Source organism: Oncorhynchus mykiss, chromosome 5 (genome assembly GCF_013265735.2).
Source record: "Oncorhynchus mykiss isolate Arlee chromosome 5, USDA_OmykA_1.1, whole genome shotgun sequence".
Lineage (NCBI taxonomy): Eukaryota > Metazoa > Chordata > Actinopteri > Salmoniformes > Salmonidae > Oncorhynchus > Oncorhynchus mykiss.
In genome coordinates, this window is record NC_048569.1 from 86,677,247 (window position 1) to 86,699,324 (window position 22,078).

General features: G+C 45.8%; 1 protein-coding gene across 2 annotated transcripts in view; it reads right to left on the reverse strand.

Moving 5' to 3' along the window:
• cachd1 (cache domain containing 1) overlaps nt 1-22,078 on the reverse strand; it is a 155,713-nt gene that overhangs the window by 120,517 nt on the left and 13,118 nt on the right. For both annotated transcript variants that reach the window (XM_036978626.1, XM_036978627.1), the window contains exon 2: nt 3,347-3,409. In XM_036978626.1, the coding sequence (XP_036834521.1) occupies nt 3,347-3,409 (63 nt within the window). The remainder of the gene's footprint in view (nt 1-3,346; nt 3,410-22,078) is intronic.

Here is a 22,078-nt window from a genome sequence, read left to right on the forward strand (position 1 = left end):
AGAGGAGTAAATAGCAGACTCCATCTCCCCAGAGGAGTAAACAGCAGACTCCATCTCATCTCCCCAGAGGAGCAAACAGCAGACTCCATCTCCCCAGAGGAGTAAACAGCAGACTCCATCTCATCTCCCCAGAGGAGTAAACAGCAGACTCCATCTCATCTCCCCAGAGGAGAGACAGCAGACTCCATCTCCCCAGAGGAGAGACAGCAGACTCCATCTCCCCAGAGGAGAAAACAGCAGACTCCATCTCATCTCCCCAGAGGAGCAAACAGCAGACTCCATCTCATCTCCCCAGAGGAGTAAACAGCAGACTCCATCACATCTCCCCAGAGGAGCAAACAGCAGACTCCATCTCATCTCCCCAGAGGAGCAAACAGCAGACTCCATCTCATCTCCCCAGAGGAGCAAACAGCAGACTCCATCACATCTCCCCAGAGGAGCAAACAGCAGACTCCATCTCATCTCCCCAGAGGAATAAACAGCAGACTCCATCTCATCACCCCAGAGGAGCAAACAGCAGACTCCATCTCATCTCCCCAGAGGAGAAAACAGCAGACTCCATCTCATCTCCCCAGAGGAGTAAACAGCAGACTCCATCACATCTCCCCAGAGGAGAAAACAGCAGACTCCATCTCATCTCCCCAGAGGAGAAAACAGCAGACTCCATCTCATCTCCCCAGAGGAGTAAACAGCAGACTCCATCACATCTCACCAGAGGAGTAAACAGCAGACTCCATCTCATCTCCCCAGAGGAGCAAACAGCAGACTCCATCTCCCCAGAGGAGTAAATAGCAGACTCCATCTCATCTCCCCAGAGGAGCAAACAGCAGACTCCATCTCCCCAGAGGAGTAAATAGCAGACTCCATCACATCTCCCCAGAGGAGTAAATAGCAGACTCCATCTCCCCAGAGGAGTAAACAGCAGACTCCATCTCATCTCCCCAGAGGAGCAAACAGCAGACTCCATCTCCCCAGAGGAGCAAACAGCAGACTCCATCACATCTACCCAGAGGAGTAAACAGCAGACTCCATCTCATCTCCCCAGAGGAGCAAACAGCAGACTCCATCTCCCCAGAGGAGTAAATAGCAGACTCCATCTCCCCAGAGGAGTAAACAGCAGACTCCATCTCATCTCCCCAGAGGAGCAAACAGCAGACTCCATCTCCCCAGAGGAGCAAACAGCAGACTCCATCACATCTCCCCAGAGGAGTAAACAGCAGACTCCATCTCATCTCCCCAGAGGAGTAAACAGCAGACTCCATCTCATCTCCCCAGAGGAGAGACAGCAGACTCCATCTCCCCAGAGGAGAGACAGCACACTCCATCTCCCCAGAGGAGAGACAGCAGACTCCATCTCCCCAGAGGAGAGACAGCAGACTCCATCTCCCCAGAGGAGAGACAGCAGACTCCATCTCCCCAGAGGAGCAAACAGCAGACTCCATCTCATCTCCCCAGAGGAGTAAACAGCAGACTCCATCTCATCTCCCCAGAGGAGTAAACAGCAGACTCCATCACATCTCCCCAGAGGAGCAAACAGCAGACTCCATCTCATCTCCCCAGAGGAGCAAACAGCAGACTCCATCTCATCTCCCCAGAGGAGCAAACAGCAGGCTCCATCACATCTCCCCAGAGGAGCAAACAGCAGATTCCATCTCATCTCCACAGAGAAGTAAACAGCAGACTCCATCTCATCTCCCCAGAGGAGCAAACAGCAGACTCCATCTCATCTCCCCAGAGGAGAAAACAGCAGACTCCATCTCATCTCCCCAGAGGAGTAAACAGCAGACTCCATCACATCTCCCCAGAGGAGTAAACAGCAGACTCCATCACATCTCCCCAGAGGAGTAAACAGCAGACTCCATCTCATCTCCCCAGAGGAGCAAACAGCAGACTCCATCTCCCCAGAGGAGTAAATAGCAGACTCCATCTCCCCAGAGGAGTAAACAGCAGACTCCATCTCATCTCCCCAGAGGAGTAAACAGCAGACTCCATCTCATCTCCCCAGAGGAGAGACAGCAGACTCCATCTCCCCAGAGGAGTAAACAGCAGACTCCATCTCATCTCCCCAGAGGAGTAAACAGCAGACTCCATCACATCTCCCCAGAGGAGAGACAGCAGACTCCATCTCCCCAGAGGAGAGACAGCAGACTCCATCTCCCCAGAGGAGAGAGAACATATCCTGGTGTATGCTGTCGACCTCCAAACGGACAGGAGAGAAACTATTATGAACCGAGGTACTGTATCTACTGGCAGGCCGCGTTAGCATGGTGTCTGGAACCTCTTAAATAACAACATACTGGAACCAAATGTGGGCATCAAAGCCTACAGTTTTCTATGTCCACACAGAAGGAGTGGTAGTACCGATACAGCCTATGGGCATTACCAGGTACTAAACTAATGACCATAGATCAGATTAATGAGAGCAGTAGCTGTGGGGGGAGAAATAAAAAAAAAGATAAAATGACTTATTGATTAAACTGATCCAGGGCCAGCTACTGTACTGTATTATGCTGAGCCAGTAGAAATGGAAACTGCCAGTCTTTCAAACTAAACAGTGAAAACATCACAGATCACTGCAGCGCAGGAATGGGCATGGGCAGTAAGCAGACTGCTGTGGTTACTACTACTCTACACAGTGCCAGCTCATTAGCTCTGCCCACAGTGCTCGGGCCAGAGTAACACACTGACATATTACTGTACTGCTAACACACTGAGCTGGCTGGGCTTCACCTTTCTTAATAGCTCTTGAAGGGATAAATAAAGTTGAATTACATTCACTTGTTTAAACAGATCTAGCCAGGAGTCTAATGTGGCCTCTTTATTACCAACCATGGGAGAATGGAGATGAAATGGCATGTATTCACTCTTTAATACTGCATTACAGCTCAGGTAGAGAGAGAGCCGATTTCAGCATCACCTTGTCAGAGGGAAGCCTTACTGCACAGACACTGTGTAGTGCAGGAGAGGAGGGGATAGAGTAGTGGAGGAGATAGAGTGGAGGGGATAGAGTGGAGGGGATAGAGTGGAGGGGATAGAGTGGAGGGGATAGAGTGGAGGGGATAGAGTGGAGGGGATAGAGTGGAGGAGATAGAGTGGAGGAGAGAGTGGAGGAGAGAGTGGAGGAGATAGAGTGGAGGAGATAGAGTGGAGGAGATAGAGTGGAGGAGAGGAAAACAGAAAGAGAACTTAAAGCCGATGAGGCGGCAGCTGTAGAATTTTAATAAGCCCTCTTTCCCTCTGATGATTGTTGTGTGTTTACTGCAGCACAGACAATCACAAACACACATACTATGCACACACACGCACAGGTCCACACACACACAGGAAGGAGCACCCAGTGACTCACCTGCTGTACCTCGGTCTCTCTGTTTGAGGTCTTTTCTGTGTACACAAATGAGTTGAAGATTCTCTGCAGGGAGAGAGAGAGGAGAGAAACAGGGTTAGTATGACTGTAAAAAGACTTGCTGCTTAAAACTAAATCACATAAGACCCAAACTCTCTTCATACCGATGCAAATACACATGGATTTATTCTGATTGCTTCATTTCAGAGGATCTCTTTTGCTGTGACGTGAATGTCTCGCTTCATTACCAGGCATTTGTTGACAAGGTCTTGTTAGGTTGTGTTATTTACTTTACTACACCCTTCAACGCTTCTCTGCCTTTGCCTTTACATTTAGATGGAAAGAATGAGAGAATAACTCCCTGCCCTCCTAGGTCCCCTCCAAAGTAAAGACCATTGCCTTTAGATTTAAATGGAAAGAATGAGAGAATAACTCCCTGCCCTCCTAGGTCCCCTCCAAAGTAAAGACCATTGCCTTTACATTTAGATGGAAAGAATGAGAGAATAACTCCCTGCCCTCCTAGGTCCCCTCCAAAGTAAAGACCATTGCCTTTACATTTAGATGAAGAATGAGAGAATAACTCCCTGCCCTCCTAGGTCCCCTCCAAAGTAAAGACCATTGCCTTTACATTTAGATGAAGAATGAGAGAATAACTCCCTGCCCTCCTAGGTCCCCTCCAAAGTAAAGACCATTGCCTTTACATTTAGATGAAGAATGAGAGAATAACTCCCTGCCCTCCTAGATCCCCTCCAAAGTAAAGACCATTGCCTTTACATTTAGATGAAGAATGAGAGAATAACTCCCTGCCCTCCTAGGTCCTCTCCAAAGTAAAGACCATTGCCTTTACATTTAGATGAAGAATGAGAGAATAACTCTGGAATTATACTATTAACTGGAACTGGAATTATACTATTGCTTCTAAGTGAAGTCAACTACAGTAATAAGATTGTGTTATGCCTTCAGAAACCGAACCTGCCTGCTCCTGTCCATTGAAGATAATTGGTTACAGGCACCTTTACTCTCTAATAGATCCGTCCTGCCATGTTAGAACCACTTACTAGTGCTTTCCATTTTGGTCAAATGCTGCCTACAAGCTGACTGACTGCAAAACCACCTGAACCCATTCAAAACTTTGGGTCGTAGGCAACATACGATACACATCATATTCTACTAATCATAAAGCACAGGCATAAACCCAGTGTTTCCCCTATATTAATACAAGCAGCGGCAGGCTAGTAAAAAGGTTTAGTGTAAAAGTAAACGACTAAAACCAGATGAAGTAAATATTCAAATTAGATCATCTTTGAGAACTAAGAATCAAAATATAAACTAGACAGTCAGGGAGAATGAAAGATTGTAAACATGTCATGGCATGGGGCCCATTGATATAGTTATGTCTTAAAAACGGTTTTATTTTTTGTTGCCCCATGACAATATGTGTAGACAAAACATGTAGAATTGCAGGAACTAGCTTTACAAGTGTACATGTTTCTCTCCACCCATGTCAAAACATGTAGAATTGCAGGAACTAGCTTTACAAGTGTACATGTTTCTCTCCACCCATGTCAAAACATGTAGAATTGCAGGAACTAGCTTTACAAGTGTACATGTTTCTCTCCACCCATGTCAAAACATGTAGAATTGCAGGAACTAGCTTTACAAGTGTACATGTTTCTCTCCACCCATGTCAAAACGTGTATAATTGTAAGAAATTAGCATTAAAAAAATATGTTTGTCTTTGTGGCCAAGAGGAGTGGCTTTAAAGGTTTCGTTCACACCCATATTCTACAGCATTAAACTACAAACATGGCAGGGATAATAACAGAGGTCCTTGTATGACCTTAACACTAACACAAAATACACAAGCATTCAAGAAAACTTTTAACACACACACACACACACACACACACACACACACTAGTTCCAGGTAAAAATAAATACATTAAAAAGCTAAATAAATGTTGACTATGTTTCAGGTGTTTAAGCTTCTCTACTGCCATGTTCCACATACACACTCACACCTGTCCTGTCCACACCTATTGTAGGACACATTCCAGAGCAGATGGGCACCAACTACCCAGCATGTCTCACTCCGCCTGCCTCACTAACCCGGAGTTCACTCCATTTTATTGCGTGATTCATGGGACCTCCCACAATCAAGAGGTGACTTGTCACGCTGACCTTGGTTCCTGGGTTCCTAAACAGAGAAGGAACCCCTGGAAAGCTATCTGGTAGGGGGATCAGGTAAAGAAGAGGCTTTTCTGAGCTGGTTTCATTCTCTACTGAAGTTAAAGAGGTCGGCTCAGGTCCACACTGACAGCTAAGTGTTAGTTAAACATGGGAAACAAACACAGACATAGACAGCCAACATGCTGCACATTTTACCCACAGCTTTATTTGGAAAACTTAAAGCCAACCTAGAGATGGTATAGCATGTATTAGTGCAGGCTGTTTGTTTTTGGACGTGGCGCGGTGGCTTTCACAGCTAAGCAATCCAGTTGGATTCCAACTGGAATCCAATATGGCTCACCCTGGCTCCCCTGACCCAGAGAGTCCATTGGGAGACAGACTACAGGCACACCCACACTTCAGGATCCTACCAGGGTATGGTTTCATACTTGAAGCTTGTTGAAGTATAAACAAATTAATGGAACAAAGTTCTGCTAGCTATTTTATTATTTTCGTCTTAACTAATCAAAGCTTAGGGTGGGCTCGAATGAACAAAGCCACCCACGGCCTCATTCACCAAAACATACTTGACAATCATAAATCACAAGGACAACAAATAACTACGCTGTCTCTTAGTGTCTCTCCAGCCTGGTCTTCCCTTAGCGTCTCTCCAGCCTGGTCTTCCCTTAGCGTCTCTCCAGCCTGGTCTTCCCTTAGCGTCTCTCCAGCCTGGTCTTCCCTTAGCGTCTCTCCAGCCTGGTCTTCCCTTAGCGTCTCTCCAGCCTGGTCTTCCCTTAGCGTCTCTCCAGCCTGGTCTTCCCTTAGCGTCTCTCCAGCCTGGTCTTCCCTTAGCGTCTCTCCAGCCTGGTCTTCCCTTAGCGTCTCTCCAGCCTGGTCTTCCCTTAGCGTCTCTCCAGCCTGGTCTTCCCTTAGCGTCTCTCCAGCCTGGTCTTCCCTTAGCGTCTCTCCAGCCTGGTCTTCCCTTAGCGTCTCTCCAGCCTGGTCTTCCCTTAGCGTCTCTCCAGCCTGGTCTTCCCTTAGCGTCTCTCCAGCCTGGTCTTCCCTTAGCGTCTCTCTAGCCTGGTCTCCCTTAGTCTCTCTAGCCTGGTCTTCTCTTAGTGTCTCTCTAGCCTGGTCTTCTCTTAGTGTCTCTCCAGCCTGGTCTTCTCTTAGTGTCTCTCCAGCCTGGTCTTCTCTTAGTGTCTCTCCAGCCTGGTCTTCTCTTAGTGTCTCTCCAGCCTGGTCTTCTCTTAGTGTCTCTCTAGCCTGGTCTCCCTTAGCGTCTCTAGCCTGGTCTTCCCTTAGCGTCTCTCCAGCCTGGTCTTCCCATAGCGTCTCTCCAGCCTGGTCTTCCCTTAGCGTCTCTAGCCTGGTCTTCCCTTAGCGTCTCTCCAGCCTGGTCTTCCCTTAGCGTCTCTCCAGCATGGTCTTCCCTTAGCGTCTCTCCAGCATGGTCTTCTCTTAGCGTCTCTCCAGCCTGGTCTTCTCTTAGTGTCTCTCCAGCCTGGTCTTCTCTTAGTGTCTCTCCAGCCTGGTCTTCTCTTAGTGTCTCTCCAGCCTTGTCTTCTCTTAGTGTCTCTCCAACCTGGTCTCCTTTGAGATGCAGTAAACCACCAAAGAGCCCATTTTCTTTTCAAGCGACTTTCTTCTTAATGGAGCAGCTCTTTAAAACAGGAACCTCCAGTGTAAAAACAGGTGACAACACAGCTAGAAAATAGAGATTCCTCTCAAATCATTCAGGCTGGGGATGGGGAACGGACACAGACTACGAATCGTTTTCATTAGAAGGGTGTGAGGTGAGGGGAGGTTGAGGTGGGGGAATAAACCTAAATTCAGTCCAGAGCCTTGAGCCACAGTAATTTTGGATTGGACTGGTGAGAGAGGGCGTGCCACTTTGCCTCAAAAACATACTTAATTATTTGATGCATGGATTCTACAATGTTTGTTGCTCAATTGGTAACATTTCCCCCATCATTACCGCACCGTCACCAGTCTGTACCGTTGACACCAGTCAGGATGGGTCCATGGACTCATGCTGCTTACGCCAAATCCTGACACTGCCATCAGCATGATGCAACAGGAACCGGAATTTGTCGGACCAGGCAGAGTTTTTCCACTCCTCAATTGTCCAGTGTTGATGATCCTGTGCCCACTAGAGCCCACTTCTCCCACAGGACTGCCGCTGACTGAAGGTCTTTTGTCTGCCGCACCATTCTCTGTAAACCCTAGACACTATTGTGCGTGAAAAGCCCAGGAGGGCAGCCGTTTGAGATACTGGAGACACTGGGTGGTAGCCGGACAGTGATGACAGTTTAACAGTCTGACGCCTGGAGATAGAAGCTGTTGAACAGTCTCAGCTTTGATCCACCTGTACTGTCTACGCCTTCTAGGTGATAGCAGGATGAACAGGCCGTGGCTCGGGAGGCTGAGGTGACACCGGGTGCTGTGGATGTCCTGAAGCGTGCCCTTGTGCAGCGTTGGGCTGACTGCACCACCCTCTGGTCGAGTCCGAATACCATACTAGCGTACTACATACATAAAACTGCATAATCATTTTGGCGTTTGAACTAGTAGAATTTGTGTGTTTGACAACAGCTGATAATCAGACACACTGTTCCAAAATGAATGAATGGCGGGGGTCAACTTAAGTGTGCATTATGTGGCACATTTGCATTTGCAGTACTATTTTGCAAAATGTCACATAGTATACAATGTTATTATTCGCATACCATTTAGTATGCTAGTATGGGTATTCAGACCCACTGTCTGGCACCTGAAGGGGTGACGCATTGCTTAGGTGTGGTGCACCAAGTTCCTCCATGTCGCACATGAACGTGTGTGTGTGTGTGTGTGTGTGTGTGTGTGTGTGTGTGTGTGTGTGTGTGTATATGTATATATATATATATATATATATATATATATATATATATATATATATATATATATATATATATATATATATATGCGAGTATATTTTTCACATGTGCTCTGCGGAGTGGGGGAGGGGTTGGAGTGCGTGGGAGCCCAGGGGCTGGCAGGAGAGACAGGAGCCAAGCAGGGTACAAATAGCAGCAGATGAAAGGACAGACAGGCTTTAGGAAGCTGAGATGGGTGGAGGGAGGTGCAGCAGCCTGCTGCAGGTACACTGTGGCTCTCCCCTCCTTCCCTCCCTCCCCTCACCACTCTCAGAGCTGCTCCGCTCATTGGACTACAAAGGGCTGGAGCCAAGAGTGAGGCATCCTAGCTCTGCTTCTGATGTGAGTTTTTTCCACCCCCCCATCCCTTCTTCAATTTTTCTGATGGCTACAAAGTAGGTTTGAGCCATGCACCTGGGGGAACACGACTCTGTTTTTAGCAACAAATAGAAATCGCATCTCCCCCAAAAACACACACTAAAAGAGAAGCCTTTCCCTCAGCAACACACCAACAACCAGACTTCAAATCTAAACTCTTGTTTAGAACTCTTGTCTAAACTCTCGCTCATGTGACAAAGAAAATGTGCTTTGCAGATATCTTGGGAGTAATGCGAGCTTGAGGAAGAAACAATCCATATTAATACCTCGATCCACAATGGCACATTAAATAACCTCAGAGAAACAAATGCTAATTAATACTTCTCCATTTCAATTCAGCAACACAGACAGAGACGGTTGTCTAATTAAATGGCTTGGGATCCCTGCCTGTCTGCCAATTGCTGCTGTATTCAGAACCAGACACAGAGGGAATTTCATTTGGTTCATCTTCCTAACGAACCCGAACCCTCAGGCTACATCGGTAAATCTACACCTCCTCTCCCTTCATTGAGAGGCTCTCAGGACAGTGTGTGTGCAGTTTAGTGTGTGTTTGTGTACACCCGTGTGTCTGTGCAGAGAGTGTGAATATACACATGCAATTAGATCCACATTTGTTTCTGTACTGATGCAACTATGCCTCAGGTTGTCATGGTATTCTGACTCAACCACAAGAGGAGACGGTCTGTTTATTGGAACATTCAAATCTAAACCTCCATTTAGGTTCTTTAAAACCTAAATGGTTTTATGTACAGAAACACTGAGGTCTGCTAGGGTAATGATTCAAGTCCGTTGCTACGGTAACTCGTTGGTGGCATGGCCTAAACATTGAAGCCCCATAAAACGTACCACACCATACCAAGGCCTCAGACACAAAGATCTACTCACTCACTCCACTCTGACTCGACACATGATGGCTTCTCAACATGGAGCTAGCCTTATAAACCACTGTGTTAAATCCACAACAGGAAGAGCGGTAGAATGGAGAATGCATTGAGTAGCAATCCAAGGCAGGCACTCCCAAAACAATAAAATGTCTCCTTAAAATACAATAACAGCAAAAACATAACCCAGCTACATCATACCCATGCAGGGCAAATTGTGGTGGACTGGAGGTTAGCTCTTCCCCTAGAGAGAGAGAGAGAGAGAAGACGAGGATAGCAAATGCAAGGTACCCAAAAAAACAAAACAAAAGAGGGTTCAGGCATCAAAACCTAAAATAACAGGCGTGTAGCCTAGACTAACCCTTCCCCCTGCTTCCCCCTCTTCCACATGTCAAGGGAGAAAGGCCTGTCGGAGTGTGCGGTTCTGTAATAACAGGGGCCAGGCCCTAGAGAGGCTGGGTCACCCAGCACAGAGGAGATCCCCTACACTGATCCCAGACCTGTCCCAGCCTCCCAGATCCACAGTTTGCTACTACCCTCACTGCTATGCTCCTGTAGACAGGATATAATGCTTTCCACATGTGAGGGAGAGAGGGGGATGGATGGAGAGGGAGAGGATGGGTGAGAACAATGACAACAGTGGAGGCCGGTGTTTTATTACAAACTCTCTCTCAACATCTCTCCAGCTACACAAGCTTATGGTAAAGTGTCCAACTGAGAAATAATGTCTACAAGGAAAAAATAATTTAAACCAGAAACAAGGATTCAATCAACAAGAAGATAAATGTATCCTCAAGGCAAACTGTACTAGTATCTTTGTCTCATCTTTAATTTAGAGACAACTGAATTTCAACTGAAAATTATCTAACGTAAATTCAGATCCCCATAATCCCCATATTTCAAGATATGGGGATTGTTCTAATGAAGCGAATAACATCTAAGTCTTTAGTAATGGAGAAAAACGGAATTGCTTAACAACTGGAATCCTGCCTCCCGAGTGGCGCAGCAGTCTAGAGGTGTGTCACTACAGATCCGGGTTCGATTCCGGTCTGTGTTGCAGCCGGCCCGAGACCAGGAGACCCATGAGGTGGAGTAGAATTGGCCCAGCATCGTCCGGGTTAGGCCAGTCAGGATGTCCTTGTCCATCGCGCTCTAGTGACTCCTGTGGCAGGCCGGGCGCATGCACGCTGACACGGTCACCAGGTGTACGGTGTTTCCTCCGACAAATTGGTGTGGCTGGCTTCGGGGTTAAGCGAGCAGTGTCAAGAAGCAGTGTGGCTTGGCAGGGTCGTGTCTCAGAGGACACACGTCTCTCGACCTTCAACTCTCCCGAGTCCGTACTGGAGTTACAGCGATTGGATAAGACTGTATATAAATCAATGGAATACTTCCGTAACCCTTTACGGAGGGTTGCATTCAGGAGGTGGAAACTCTTAATTCCCATAGATTGCCATTTTGGGGAATATTAACAAAAATATATGCAAAGTAATATTTATACCATTTAAAATGTAGATGTTTTTGCATTGAATATATTTACCATATCATATGGAAACAAAAACAAACCTTTTACCTGATCATAAGCAGACATAATTGCAAATTATGAAATCCTTCCAATAGAAAAAATAAAAATTTACAAATTGAATTTTAATTAAATGAGTTGAATGATCCCCAATGATCCATCACATCTCACAAAAACGTTTTCAACATAGTAGTAAAATGATAATCTAGAAACTAAAGCTTTGGTTGTCTTCCTCTGAGGCTTCCATGTCTTCTCCCTGGACCTCCTCAATGTCCACCTCTTGAACATCAGACTCTCAGGCTTCCATGTCTTCTCCCTGGACCTCCTCAATGTCCACCTCTTGAACATCAGACTGAGTCCTCATCTTCACTGTCACTTTTCAACCTAGTTGAGGATGGCTCGTTGTCAGGCTCAAAAAGCCTCAAATTGGCCCAGATGGCTATCAATATTTCAACCCCTGCATTGGTCAGTGGGCAGGGCAGTGCAAGCAGAGTCAGGAAATTTCCCAGAATGTTTCCGACCCTTTGCAACCCTGCCTTTACTACATACCTGGATGAAGATTTCTACTTCAATGAGTCAGGACATACTGCTCACCCCGGATAAGGCAGCGTTGGGTAAACTCAAGGGGGGTGGTGTGTGTCTCTTTGTTAACAGCTCGTGCGCCATCTCTAATATTAAGGAATTATTGAGGTTCTGCTCACCGGAATAGAAGTAGGATACCTAATGATAAGCTGTAGACCATACTATGTACTAAGAGAGTTTATCTATAATTATTCGTAACTGTCTATTTACAACCACTAAGCGATGCTGGCACTAAGAAAACACTAAAACCGCACTCAACAAGCTGTATGAGGCCATAAGCAAACAAGAAAAAGCTCATCCAGAAGCGGTGTTCCTAGAGGCCCATGACTAATGCAGGAAAACTGAAATCTGTTTTACCTCATTTCTACCAGCATGTCACCCGTGTAACTACAGGTGAAAAACTCTAGATCACCTTTACACACAGAGACGCATACAAAGCTTTTCCCTCTCCCTCCATTTGGCCATAATCTGTTTATAACTCTATCCTCCCGATCTTTACAAGCAAAAACTCCAAACAGGAAGTACCAGTAATGCGCTCAATACAGAAGTGGTCCAATGAAGTGGATGCTAAGTAACAGGAATGTTTTGTTGCACAGACTGGAATATGTTCTGGGACTCATTTGATGGCATTAAGGAGTTTACCACATCAGTCATCGGCTTCATTAATATGTGCATTGATGACGTCGTCCCCACAGGGACCGTACGTACATATCCCAACCAAAAGCCACGGATTACAGGCAACATCCAGTTAAAAGGCTAGAGCTGCCTCTTTCAAGGAGCAGGACACTCAGGACACTAACCCGGACGCTTATAAGAAATCCAGCTACACCCTCCGACGAACCATCATACAAGGCAAAGGGTCAATACAGGACTATGATCGAACCCTACTACACAGGCTCTGATGCTCGTTGGATGTGGAAGGGCTTGCAAACTACTGTATCACAGATTACAAAGGGAAACCCAGCAGCTGAGCTGGCCAAACGAGCTAAATGCCTTATATGCTCGCTTCAAGGCAAGCAACACTGAACCACGCGTGAGAGCACCAGCTCTTCCAGATGCCCGTGTGATCACACGTACTCAAAGCATGCACTGACCAGCTGGCATGCATCTTCTCTGACATTTCAACCTCTACCTGACCCAGTCTGTAATACCTACATGTTTCAAGCAGACCACCATAGTCCCTGTGCCCAAGAATGACAAGGTAACCGGTCTGAATGATTACCACCCCGTAGCACTCACATCTGTAGCCATGAAATGCTTTGAAAGGCTGATCATGGCTCACATCAACACCATCATCCCAATTCGCAAACTGCCCCAACAGATCGAAAGATGACGCAATCTCTATTGCATTCCACACTGCCCTTTCCTACTTGGACAAAAGGAACACCTATGTGAGAATGCTGTTCATTGACCACAGCACAGCATTTATTTATTTTTTAAAAGTTGTACCTTTATTTAACTAGGCAAGTCAGTTAAGAACAAATTCTTATTTTCAATGACGGTCTAGGAACACTGGGTTAACTGCCTTGTTCAGGGGCAGAACGACAGATGTGTACCTTGTCAGCTCAGGGATTTGAACTTGCAACCTGTCCAACGCTCTAACCACTAGGCTACGCTGCCGCCCCACCATAGAGCCCTCCAAGCTTACTAATAAGCTAAGGACACTGGGATTGAACACCTCCCTCTGCAACCGCCCCCAGGCGATGAGGGTAGGAAACAACACACCCACCACGCTGAGCATAAATACAGGGGACCTCAGGGGTGCGTGCTTATTCCCCTCCTGTACTCCCTGTTCACCAATGACTATGTGGCCGCACACGACTTCAATACCATCATTAAGGTTGCCGACAACAACGGTGGTAGGCCTGAACACCAACGTCAATGAGACAGCCTATAGGGAGGAGGTCAGAGACCTTGCTGTGTGGTGCCAGGACAATGACCTCTCCCTAAACGCCAGCATGACAAAGGAGCGGATCGTGGGCTATAGGAAGCGGAGGGCCCAGCACACCCACATTCACGTTGACGGGCTGATGTAGAGCGGGTAGAGCTTCAAGTTCCTCTGTGTCCACATCATTAAGGATCCATCATGGTCCAAAAACACCAACACAGTTGTGCCCTTGTTGTGCCCTCTCCACGAGGCTGAAAAGTTTTGGCAAGGGCCCTCAGATATTCAAAAAGGTCTACAGCTGCAACATTGCCAGCATCTTGACTGGCTGCATCACCATTTGTTATGGCAACTGCTTGGCATCCGACCGCAAGGTACTGCACTGGGACCGAGTGCCCTGCCATTCAGGACATCTATACCAGAAATGTTCTCTCTGCTACAGCATGGCAAGCGGTACCGATTGGAACCAAAAGGACCATGAACAGCTTCTGCCCCCAAGCCATAAGACTGGCAAATAGTTAACCAAATAGCTACCTGGACTATCTGCATTGACCATTTTACACCAACTTTTTTTTGATTCATCACTGCTGCTACTGTTAACTATGTGTCACTTTATTCCGAGTTATACAGTTGAAGTCTGAAGGTTACATACGCCTTGGCCAAATACATTTAAACTCAGTTGTTCACAATTCCTAATCATAGTAAAAATTCCCTGTCTTAGGTCAGTTAGGATCACCACTTTATTTTATGAATGTGAAATGTCAGAATAATAGTAGAGAGAATTATTTATTTTAGCTTTTATTTCTTTCATCACATTCCCAGTGGATCAGAAGTTTACATACACTCAATTAGTATTTAGTAGTAATTTTTCAAAATAAAAGTCTGAAACTATGTCTGAAGACTGTTGACACCTTGAGGAAGCGATAGGAAAAGGAATCTGGTTGATATCCCTTTAAACGGAGCAATGGGAGGCTATGGAACATGGAGTTTTCAAAATAGACGCCACTTCCTGGTTTGATTTTTCTCAGGGTTTCACCTGCAACATGAGTTCTGTTATACTCACAGACAATATTGTGACTGTTTTGGAAACTTTAGAGTGTTTATCCTAATCTGTCAATCTGTCAATTATATGCATATCCTAGCATCTGGTCCTGAGAAATAGTCCGTTTACTTTGGGAACGTTATTTTTCCAAACATAAAAATAGTGCCCCCTAGCTTCAAGATGTTAACCCAGCGTTCCTAGGCCGTCATTGAAAGTAAGAATGTGTTCTTAACTGACTTGCATAGTTAAATAATTATTAAATAAAAGGTCACAATATATATATATATATAATTAAATAAAAATACAAAATCGGCCAAATCGGTCTCCAAAAATACAGATTTCCTAACGTGAAATCGGCCCTAATTAATAGGCCATTCCGATTAATCGGTCGACCTCTAGTATGTACATATCTACCTCAATAACCCCTGCACATTGACTCGGTACTGGTACCCCCTTGTACATAACCAAGTTATTACTCATTGTGTATATATTATTATTATTATTATTATTATTATTATTATTATTATTATTATTATTATTATTATTATTATTATTATTATTATTATTATTACGCGTTTTATTTTTCTATTATCTCTCTATTTTATTTCTCTACATTGTTGGGAAGGGCCCGTAAGTAAGCATTTCACGGTTAGTCCACACATGTTGTTTACAAATCATGTGACAAATAAAATTAGATTTGACTAGCTCAGTGTTCATCCCTCTGGGGTTAAAATTCACTTAAAAACAGTCCTTTTGGACATCCTATAAGGCCACACACACACCGAGATGAACCAGGCACTTCTCTGATTCCTTTCCAAAAATAGCACATTGTGAGTTGTCGTCAGGCTGCTTTGCTGCAGTGGCTGATGGGAGAGTGAAAGCAGTCGCGCCTGTGTCTGATCTCTTCCTTCTGAAGGTGTTAGAAACTGCAAGGTGAACATTGCCTCTGCGCCAGTGCAAAACTTTGATCTTCAAAGAGAAAAGTACTGCTCGCAACAGGACGACAAGTGTAGAATGGAAAGAGAGAGAAAGGAGGGAGAGCTCACATCTCCTTCTGACATTCCCCGTGCTCATCCATCTCTCCGGATGGATCACAAAGCCCCCGCTCCCTCGCTTCATACAGTCTCATATATACAGTCCATTAAGTCTCAAGTTTGGTATATAATACAGTCAGTGATCTGGAATGAGAGGCAGTGTGTCCTCTCAAGGAGGACACATGATACAGCTGCTGAGGTTAGAGGTAGGGGTTAGAGGAAGGGCGGCAGGTAGCCTAGCGGTTAGAGTGTTGGACTAGTAACCGAAAGGTTGCAAGATCGAATCCCCGAGCTGACAAGGTATCTGTCGTTCTGCCCCTGAACAAGGCAGTTAACTCATTGTTCCTAGGCCATCATTGAAAATAAGAATTTGTTCTTAACTGGACTGCCTAGTTTAAAAAATAAAATCCTTTGCTAAAGTGCTCTTTCACTAGGCAACCTAGGGTTACGGGCCGTTAGGGTTACGGGCCGTTAGGGTTACGGGCCGTTAGGGTTACGGGCCGTTAGGGTTACGGGCCGTTAGGGTTACGGGCCGTTAGGGTTACGGGCCGTTAGGGTTACGGGCCGTTAGGGTTAACATGCTCAGAAATATCCTTTTCATGTCAGGATAAGGGATTGAACACAATACCTTCTACCTTATACAAACTACTGCTGAATACCCAAACTAATAATGTAAAACTATTTGATAACGTTACACATTGATAAGTTTAACAGCTGAACTCTGACTTTAGAACAGGGCCAAGCTCACTTGCAGTGGATGGCAATAAAAACATGACATTCAAGTGGAACAGAGGTGAAACTGTTCCAATAGAAGTTCAAAGCCAAATACCTGAGCTCTTCCTTTAAGCTGATACAATCATTGAGAGGCCCAAGTAACCTCCCACCTCATGGAGATGGAGGAAACAATCTTGGAATGCACAGATGATGAGATTGCTTGGCAGTTTTTACGAGGAGTGGTGTATAATATTTTGAAGGACATTGGAAGACCACAAATTTTAAATAAGGCGTGTCTGCTGACAGTAAAACAGAGTTAAGGCGCCTTCCTATGCTAGTGTGTGTATTTCACATGATGCTTTTCTGCAGAGCAGCATTTACGGTGTCTTGAAGTGTGTGTTTTTATGATTGATAAGATGTGTTTCAGCATGTGCGCTCACTAACTAAGCCTGACCAAGTGCATGAGTTTGACATTATGGGTCACTCTCTCGACTCGTGTCGGGTCTTTGGCTATGCCGGATTAAGTGATATGACATGCTATTTTATAAAATCATTTCTCTGTAATTAATATTACCTGATTGAGCTAATCATGTAAATGTAATTAACTAAAGAGTTGGGCACCACAAAATAATATTTATAGAGCTGTTATCTTCTGAATAAACACTTAAAGACCTAGTAATGTTTTACATCAATAGCAGTCAATATCAATCGTCATCTTAATTCAGTCTCATCTGAAAGTTGTAAATTATTGGTTATCTGCACGAACCCTGGCTAACAAGTTGAATCAGCAATACAAAATTGGGTTTCATTATTTATTTACTAAATACCTAACTAATCACACATACACCTAATTAATCCTAACTTGATTACAAATTACATCACAAAGGAAAACATCCCTAGCGGGCAGAACACAAAAGGAAAATGCAATAAATATTTACTCTGAGCTGCGCTTCAGTAGGTTGGTGGTAGATGGAAGGCCGTGTTGCCCAACCGAAGAATGTCTCTGGTGGTCAATTGGATACGTTGTAGTAACGTCGTTGTGTGGTAGACGGGATACTCTGTCTGTTCCTTCCTAACCTGTGTTTGCAGCTGCTGTTGCTAACTCAACGGCTAGGAGGTATCACTTCTGTTGTGAATAAGAGTTCAAAGTTCATACCATTCGCTACCAAAGCTCACGCTGATGTTGGCTTCGTTCTGTAGTTATTATCTGAACCATTCTGACATCGGACCGTCATCCTACATCCTCGGAACAGGAGGTTATATTGTCGTAAAGGGCTTATATAGGAAGGGAGAAAAGGGGTGTGTTTCATAGTTTCCAACCTATGTCTCTTCGCGTGGGCGGGCCACTGAGTCGGGCCTAATTCACTCATGAAAACTGAATTCTCACATTTTAGAAGCTAAAATCACATTTCATCCTATCACGAATAATGTCATATTCAAACATTTGAATTGAACAACAATTCCATGTGAATCGGATAACTCTGATGTGTAGACTTTCCACTGTAGAGTTTATGTCATCTTATCATTGATGAGAATGTCTCAGATGATGACCGAACTGACATCATATTCATTAAGTACCACCGCATATGTTCAATTGGTCAGATTACCAGAATATAGTTAATTCCCCCCCACCTTCTGATGTTCCCAGAATCTCTATGTTAACGAACAGTTTTGCAAATGTAACATCGGTAGGGTAGAGAGGAAAAGGGGGGGAAGGGGTATTTATGACTGTCATAAACCCACCCCCAGGCCAACGTCATGACACCACTGACCTCAGGACCTCATGGTCCTGATTTAACTATACCCTCACTGCCCTCTCCAACCCGCTTTGGCCCACAAATGACTAGGGCCTGCCAGGCTAGGGCGCCCTGCGCCCAGTGTCTCACCCACAACTCCTGGAGAGAAAAGACCTCGTCCAGCCTCTAGTTAGGTCCAATGCCAGCCAGACAGGGGACCTGGCAGTGCCAACCAGAGTCACACCAATCTCATACTTCACTGTAAAGAGAGTATGTGTATTCGAGGTGAATGAGAGGTGGCTTAAGATGGATGGAGGGAAAGAGACGGAGGAGGAATGAGAGGCCGAAAGAGAGCGGAAATGGCATCTATCAATCCTGCTATACAGCCTACGTGGGAAATGTAACTTTTCAACATACTTTGTACAAGAAAGCGATTTTTCCCCAGAGTCATTCAGATGAAAATGTCCCAGAGAGTGTGTTTAAAAGCAGTGTAACAAAGCACTCACACTGTGTCTGAAGGCTTGTTAACGGCCAGGCTCAAACCATATCACAGGCCAAGGCTAACAGAACTCTCCTTCCCTATCAACATATAAGATATGCCTTCCTACTTCAGCACCGTTCTGGCCTAATGTCCTCTCTCTTTCTGAAGCGCAGAGAGACAGAGAGAGACAGAGAGAGAGAGAGACAGAGAGAGAGAGACAGAGAGAGAGAGACACAGAGAGAGAGACACAGAGAGAGAGACACAGAGAGAGAGAGACAGAGAGAGAGAGACAGAGACAGAGAGAGAGAGACAGAGAGAGAGACAGAGAGAGAGACAGAGACAGAGAGAGAGAGACAGAGAGAGAGACAGAGAGAGAGACAGAGACAGAGAGAGAGAGAGACAGAGAGAGAGAGACAGAGAGAGAGAGACACAGAGAGAGAGACACAGAGAGAGAGACACAGAGAGAGAGACACAGAGAGAGAGAGACAGAGAGAGAGAGACAGAGAGAGAGAGACAGAGACAGAGAGAGAGAGACAGAGAGAGAGACAGAGACAGAGAGAGAGAGACAGAGACAGAGAGAGAGACAGAGACAGAGAGAGAGAGACAGAGAGAGAGACAGAGACAGAGAGAGAGAGACAGAGAGAGAGACAGAGACAGAGAGAGAGAGAGACAGAGAGAGAGAGACAGAGAGAGAGAGACAGAGAGAGAGAGAGAGAGAGAGAGAGAGAGAGAGACAGAGAGAGAGAGAGAGAGAGACAGAGAGAGAGAGACAGAGAGAGAGAGACAGAGAGAGAGAGACAGAGAGAGAGACAGAGAGAGAGAGACAGAGACACACCATTGTAAATACAACCCATATTTATGCTTATTTATTTTATCTTGTGTCCTTTAACCATTTGTACATTGTTAAAACACTGTATATATATATATAATATGACATTTGTAATGTCTTTACTGTTTTGAAACCTCTGCATGTGTAATGTTTACTGTTAATTTTTGTTGTTTTTCACTTTATATATTCACTTTGTATGTTGTCTACCTCACTTGCTTTGGCAATGTTAACACATGTTTCCCATGCCAATAAAGCCCTTGAATTGAAATTGAATTGACAGAGAGGTGAGTAGTGGTGTCGGGGTGGTCCTACTCCTCCAGTGTCAGTGGATGGTGTGAGATCATGTCTGGCACTAGTTTCAGGGCCTTTGTGCTTTAGGACTCCCTCACGCACTGTGAGGCCAGTTATGGAGTTATGGCCACAGATGATTACAAGAAGAGTTGATCCACCCTACAGAGGAGCATTGCTGCTTCGTAACACTTGTGCTTGCATTGCAAACACTAAACCTACTGTGACTTAGCCTGCAAGACATTCCCCATCCATAGATTAGCATAGTAGGCCAGCATTCCCTGGCCTACGATAGCCTAGCATAGCATTCCCTGGCCTACGATAGCCTAGCATAGCATTCCTTGGCCTACGATAGCCTAGCATAGCATACCCTGGCCTACGATAGCCTAGCATAGCATTCCTTGGCCTACGATAGCCTAGCACAGCATTCCCTGGCCTACGATAGCCTAGCATAGCATACCCTGGACTACGATAGCCTAACATAGCATTCCATGGCCTACAATAGCCTAGCATAGCATTTCATGATCTGGCCCTGCTGGATGCCCTAGTTGGATTTTAGTCTAGTACAGCCTAGCTAGCACACTGTCAAGACATGATTTGTGTTGGCTAGCGAGGGTGCTAAGGGGAAAGGAGAGGGACTGTGGTGAGCAAGGAAGGAAAACATCAGCTTAGTCTAGGCAAATAAAGGAAACACACACATCACTTGTAGACCTTAGACATTGCTACGAGAACATCCCAGGTCATGCCAACTCTATGACATCTGACCTGTTCATGATGCAGTCACTGGGCTGTGACTGCTGTTGGTGATACACTGATACACAGTGAAACAGATACTCTCAAAACACACACACTGGCAGATTCATGAAATAGAGCTTCAGAGAAGCTTGATGAGTGGCGAGCCTTCGACCCCCATATGCCTCATGAAAACACAATGCCAAAAAACACATAAAACACTCAACGAAAGCATACGCTCAACCTCCATCCACCCTGCCATGGTTGAGCAGAGATGGGAGAGAGGTACTCTATCAACCGAACACAGCAAGGGGAGTGTCTGGGACGACGGCAGTCTACATCAGTCACCCTCCCGGTCATCGAGGGATGTGGAGTGGATGCCGGTCCAATCCCCCTACTGTTTCCAATGAGACCGTAAACTGTCTCCACCAAACCAAGAGGAAGGAAGGAAGGACACAGACAGACTACAGACAGACGACAGACAGACGACAGACAGACGACAGACAGACGAAGGACGGACAGACAGACGAAGGACAGACGACAGACAGACAGACAGACGAAGGAAGGACAGGGACAGAGGAAGGAAGGAAGGACAGACAGACAGAGACAGACGAAGGACAGACAGACCGAAGGACAGACGACAGACAGACAGACAGACGAAGGAAGGACAGAGACAGAGGAAGGAAGGACAGACAAACAGACAGACAGACAACGGACAGACGAAGGACAGAGACAGAGGAAGGAAGAACAGAGACAGAGGAAGGAAGGACAGAGACAGAGGAAGGAAGGACAGACAGAGACAGACGGACAGACGAAGGACAGATAGATGAAGGACAGACAGACAGACGAAGGACAGACAGACGAAGGACAGACAGACGAAAGACAGACAGACGAAAGACAGACAGACGAAAGACAGACAGACGAAAGACAGACAGACGAAAGACAGACAGACGAAAGACAGACAGACAGACGAAGGACAGAGACAGAGAGGAAGGAAGGACAGAGACAGAGAGGAAGGAAGGACAGACAGACAGACGAAGGACAGACAGACAGAGACAGACAGACAGACGAAGGAAGGACAGAGACAGAGGAAGGAAGGACAGACAGACAGACGAAGGACAGACAGACAGAGACAGACAGACAGAGGAAGGAAGAACAGAGACAGAGGAAGGAAGGACAGAGACAGGGGAAGGAAGGACAGACAGACAGATGAAAGACAGACAGATGAAAGACAGACAGACGAAAGACAGACAGACGAAAGACAGACAGACGAAGGACAGACAGACGAAGGACAGAGACAGAGAGGAAGGAAGGACAGACAGACAGACGAAGGACAGACAGACAGACGAAGGACAGACAGACAGACAGACGAAGGACAGACAGACGAAGGACAGACAGACAGACGAAGGACAGACAGACGAAAGACAGACAGACGAAAGACAGACAGACGAAAGACAGACAGACGAAAGACAGACAGACGAAAGACAGACAGAGACAGACAGACGAAGGACAGAGACAGAGAGGAAGGAAGGACAGAGAGAGAGACAGGG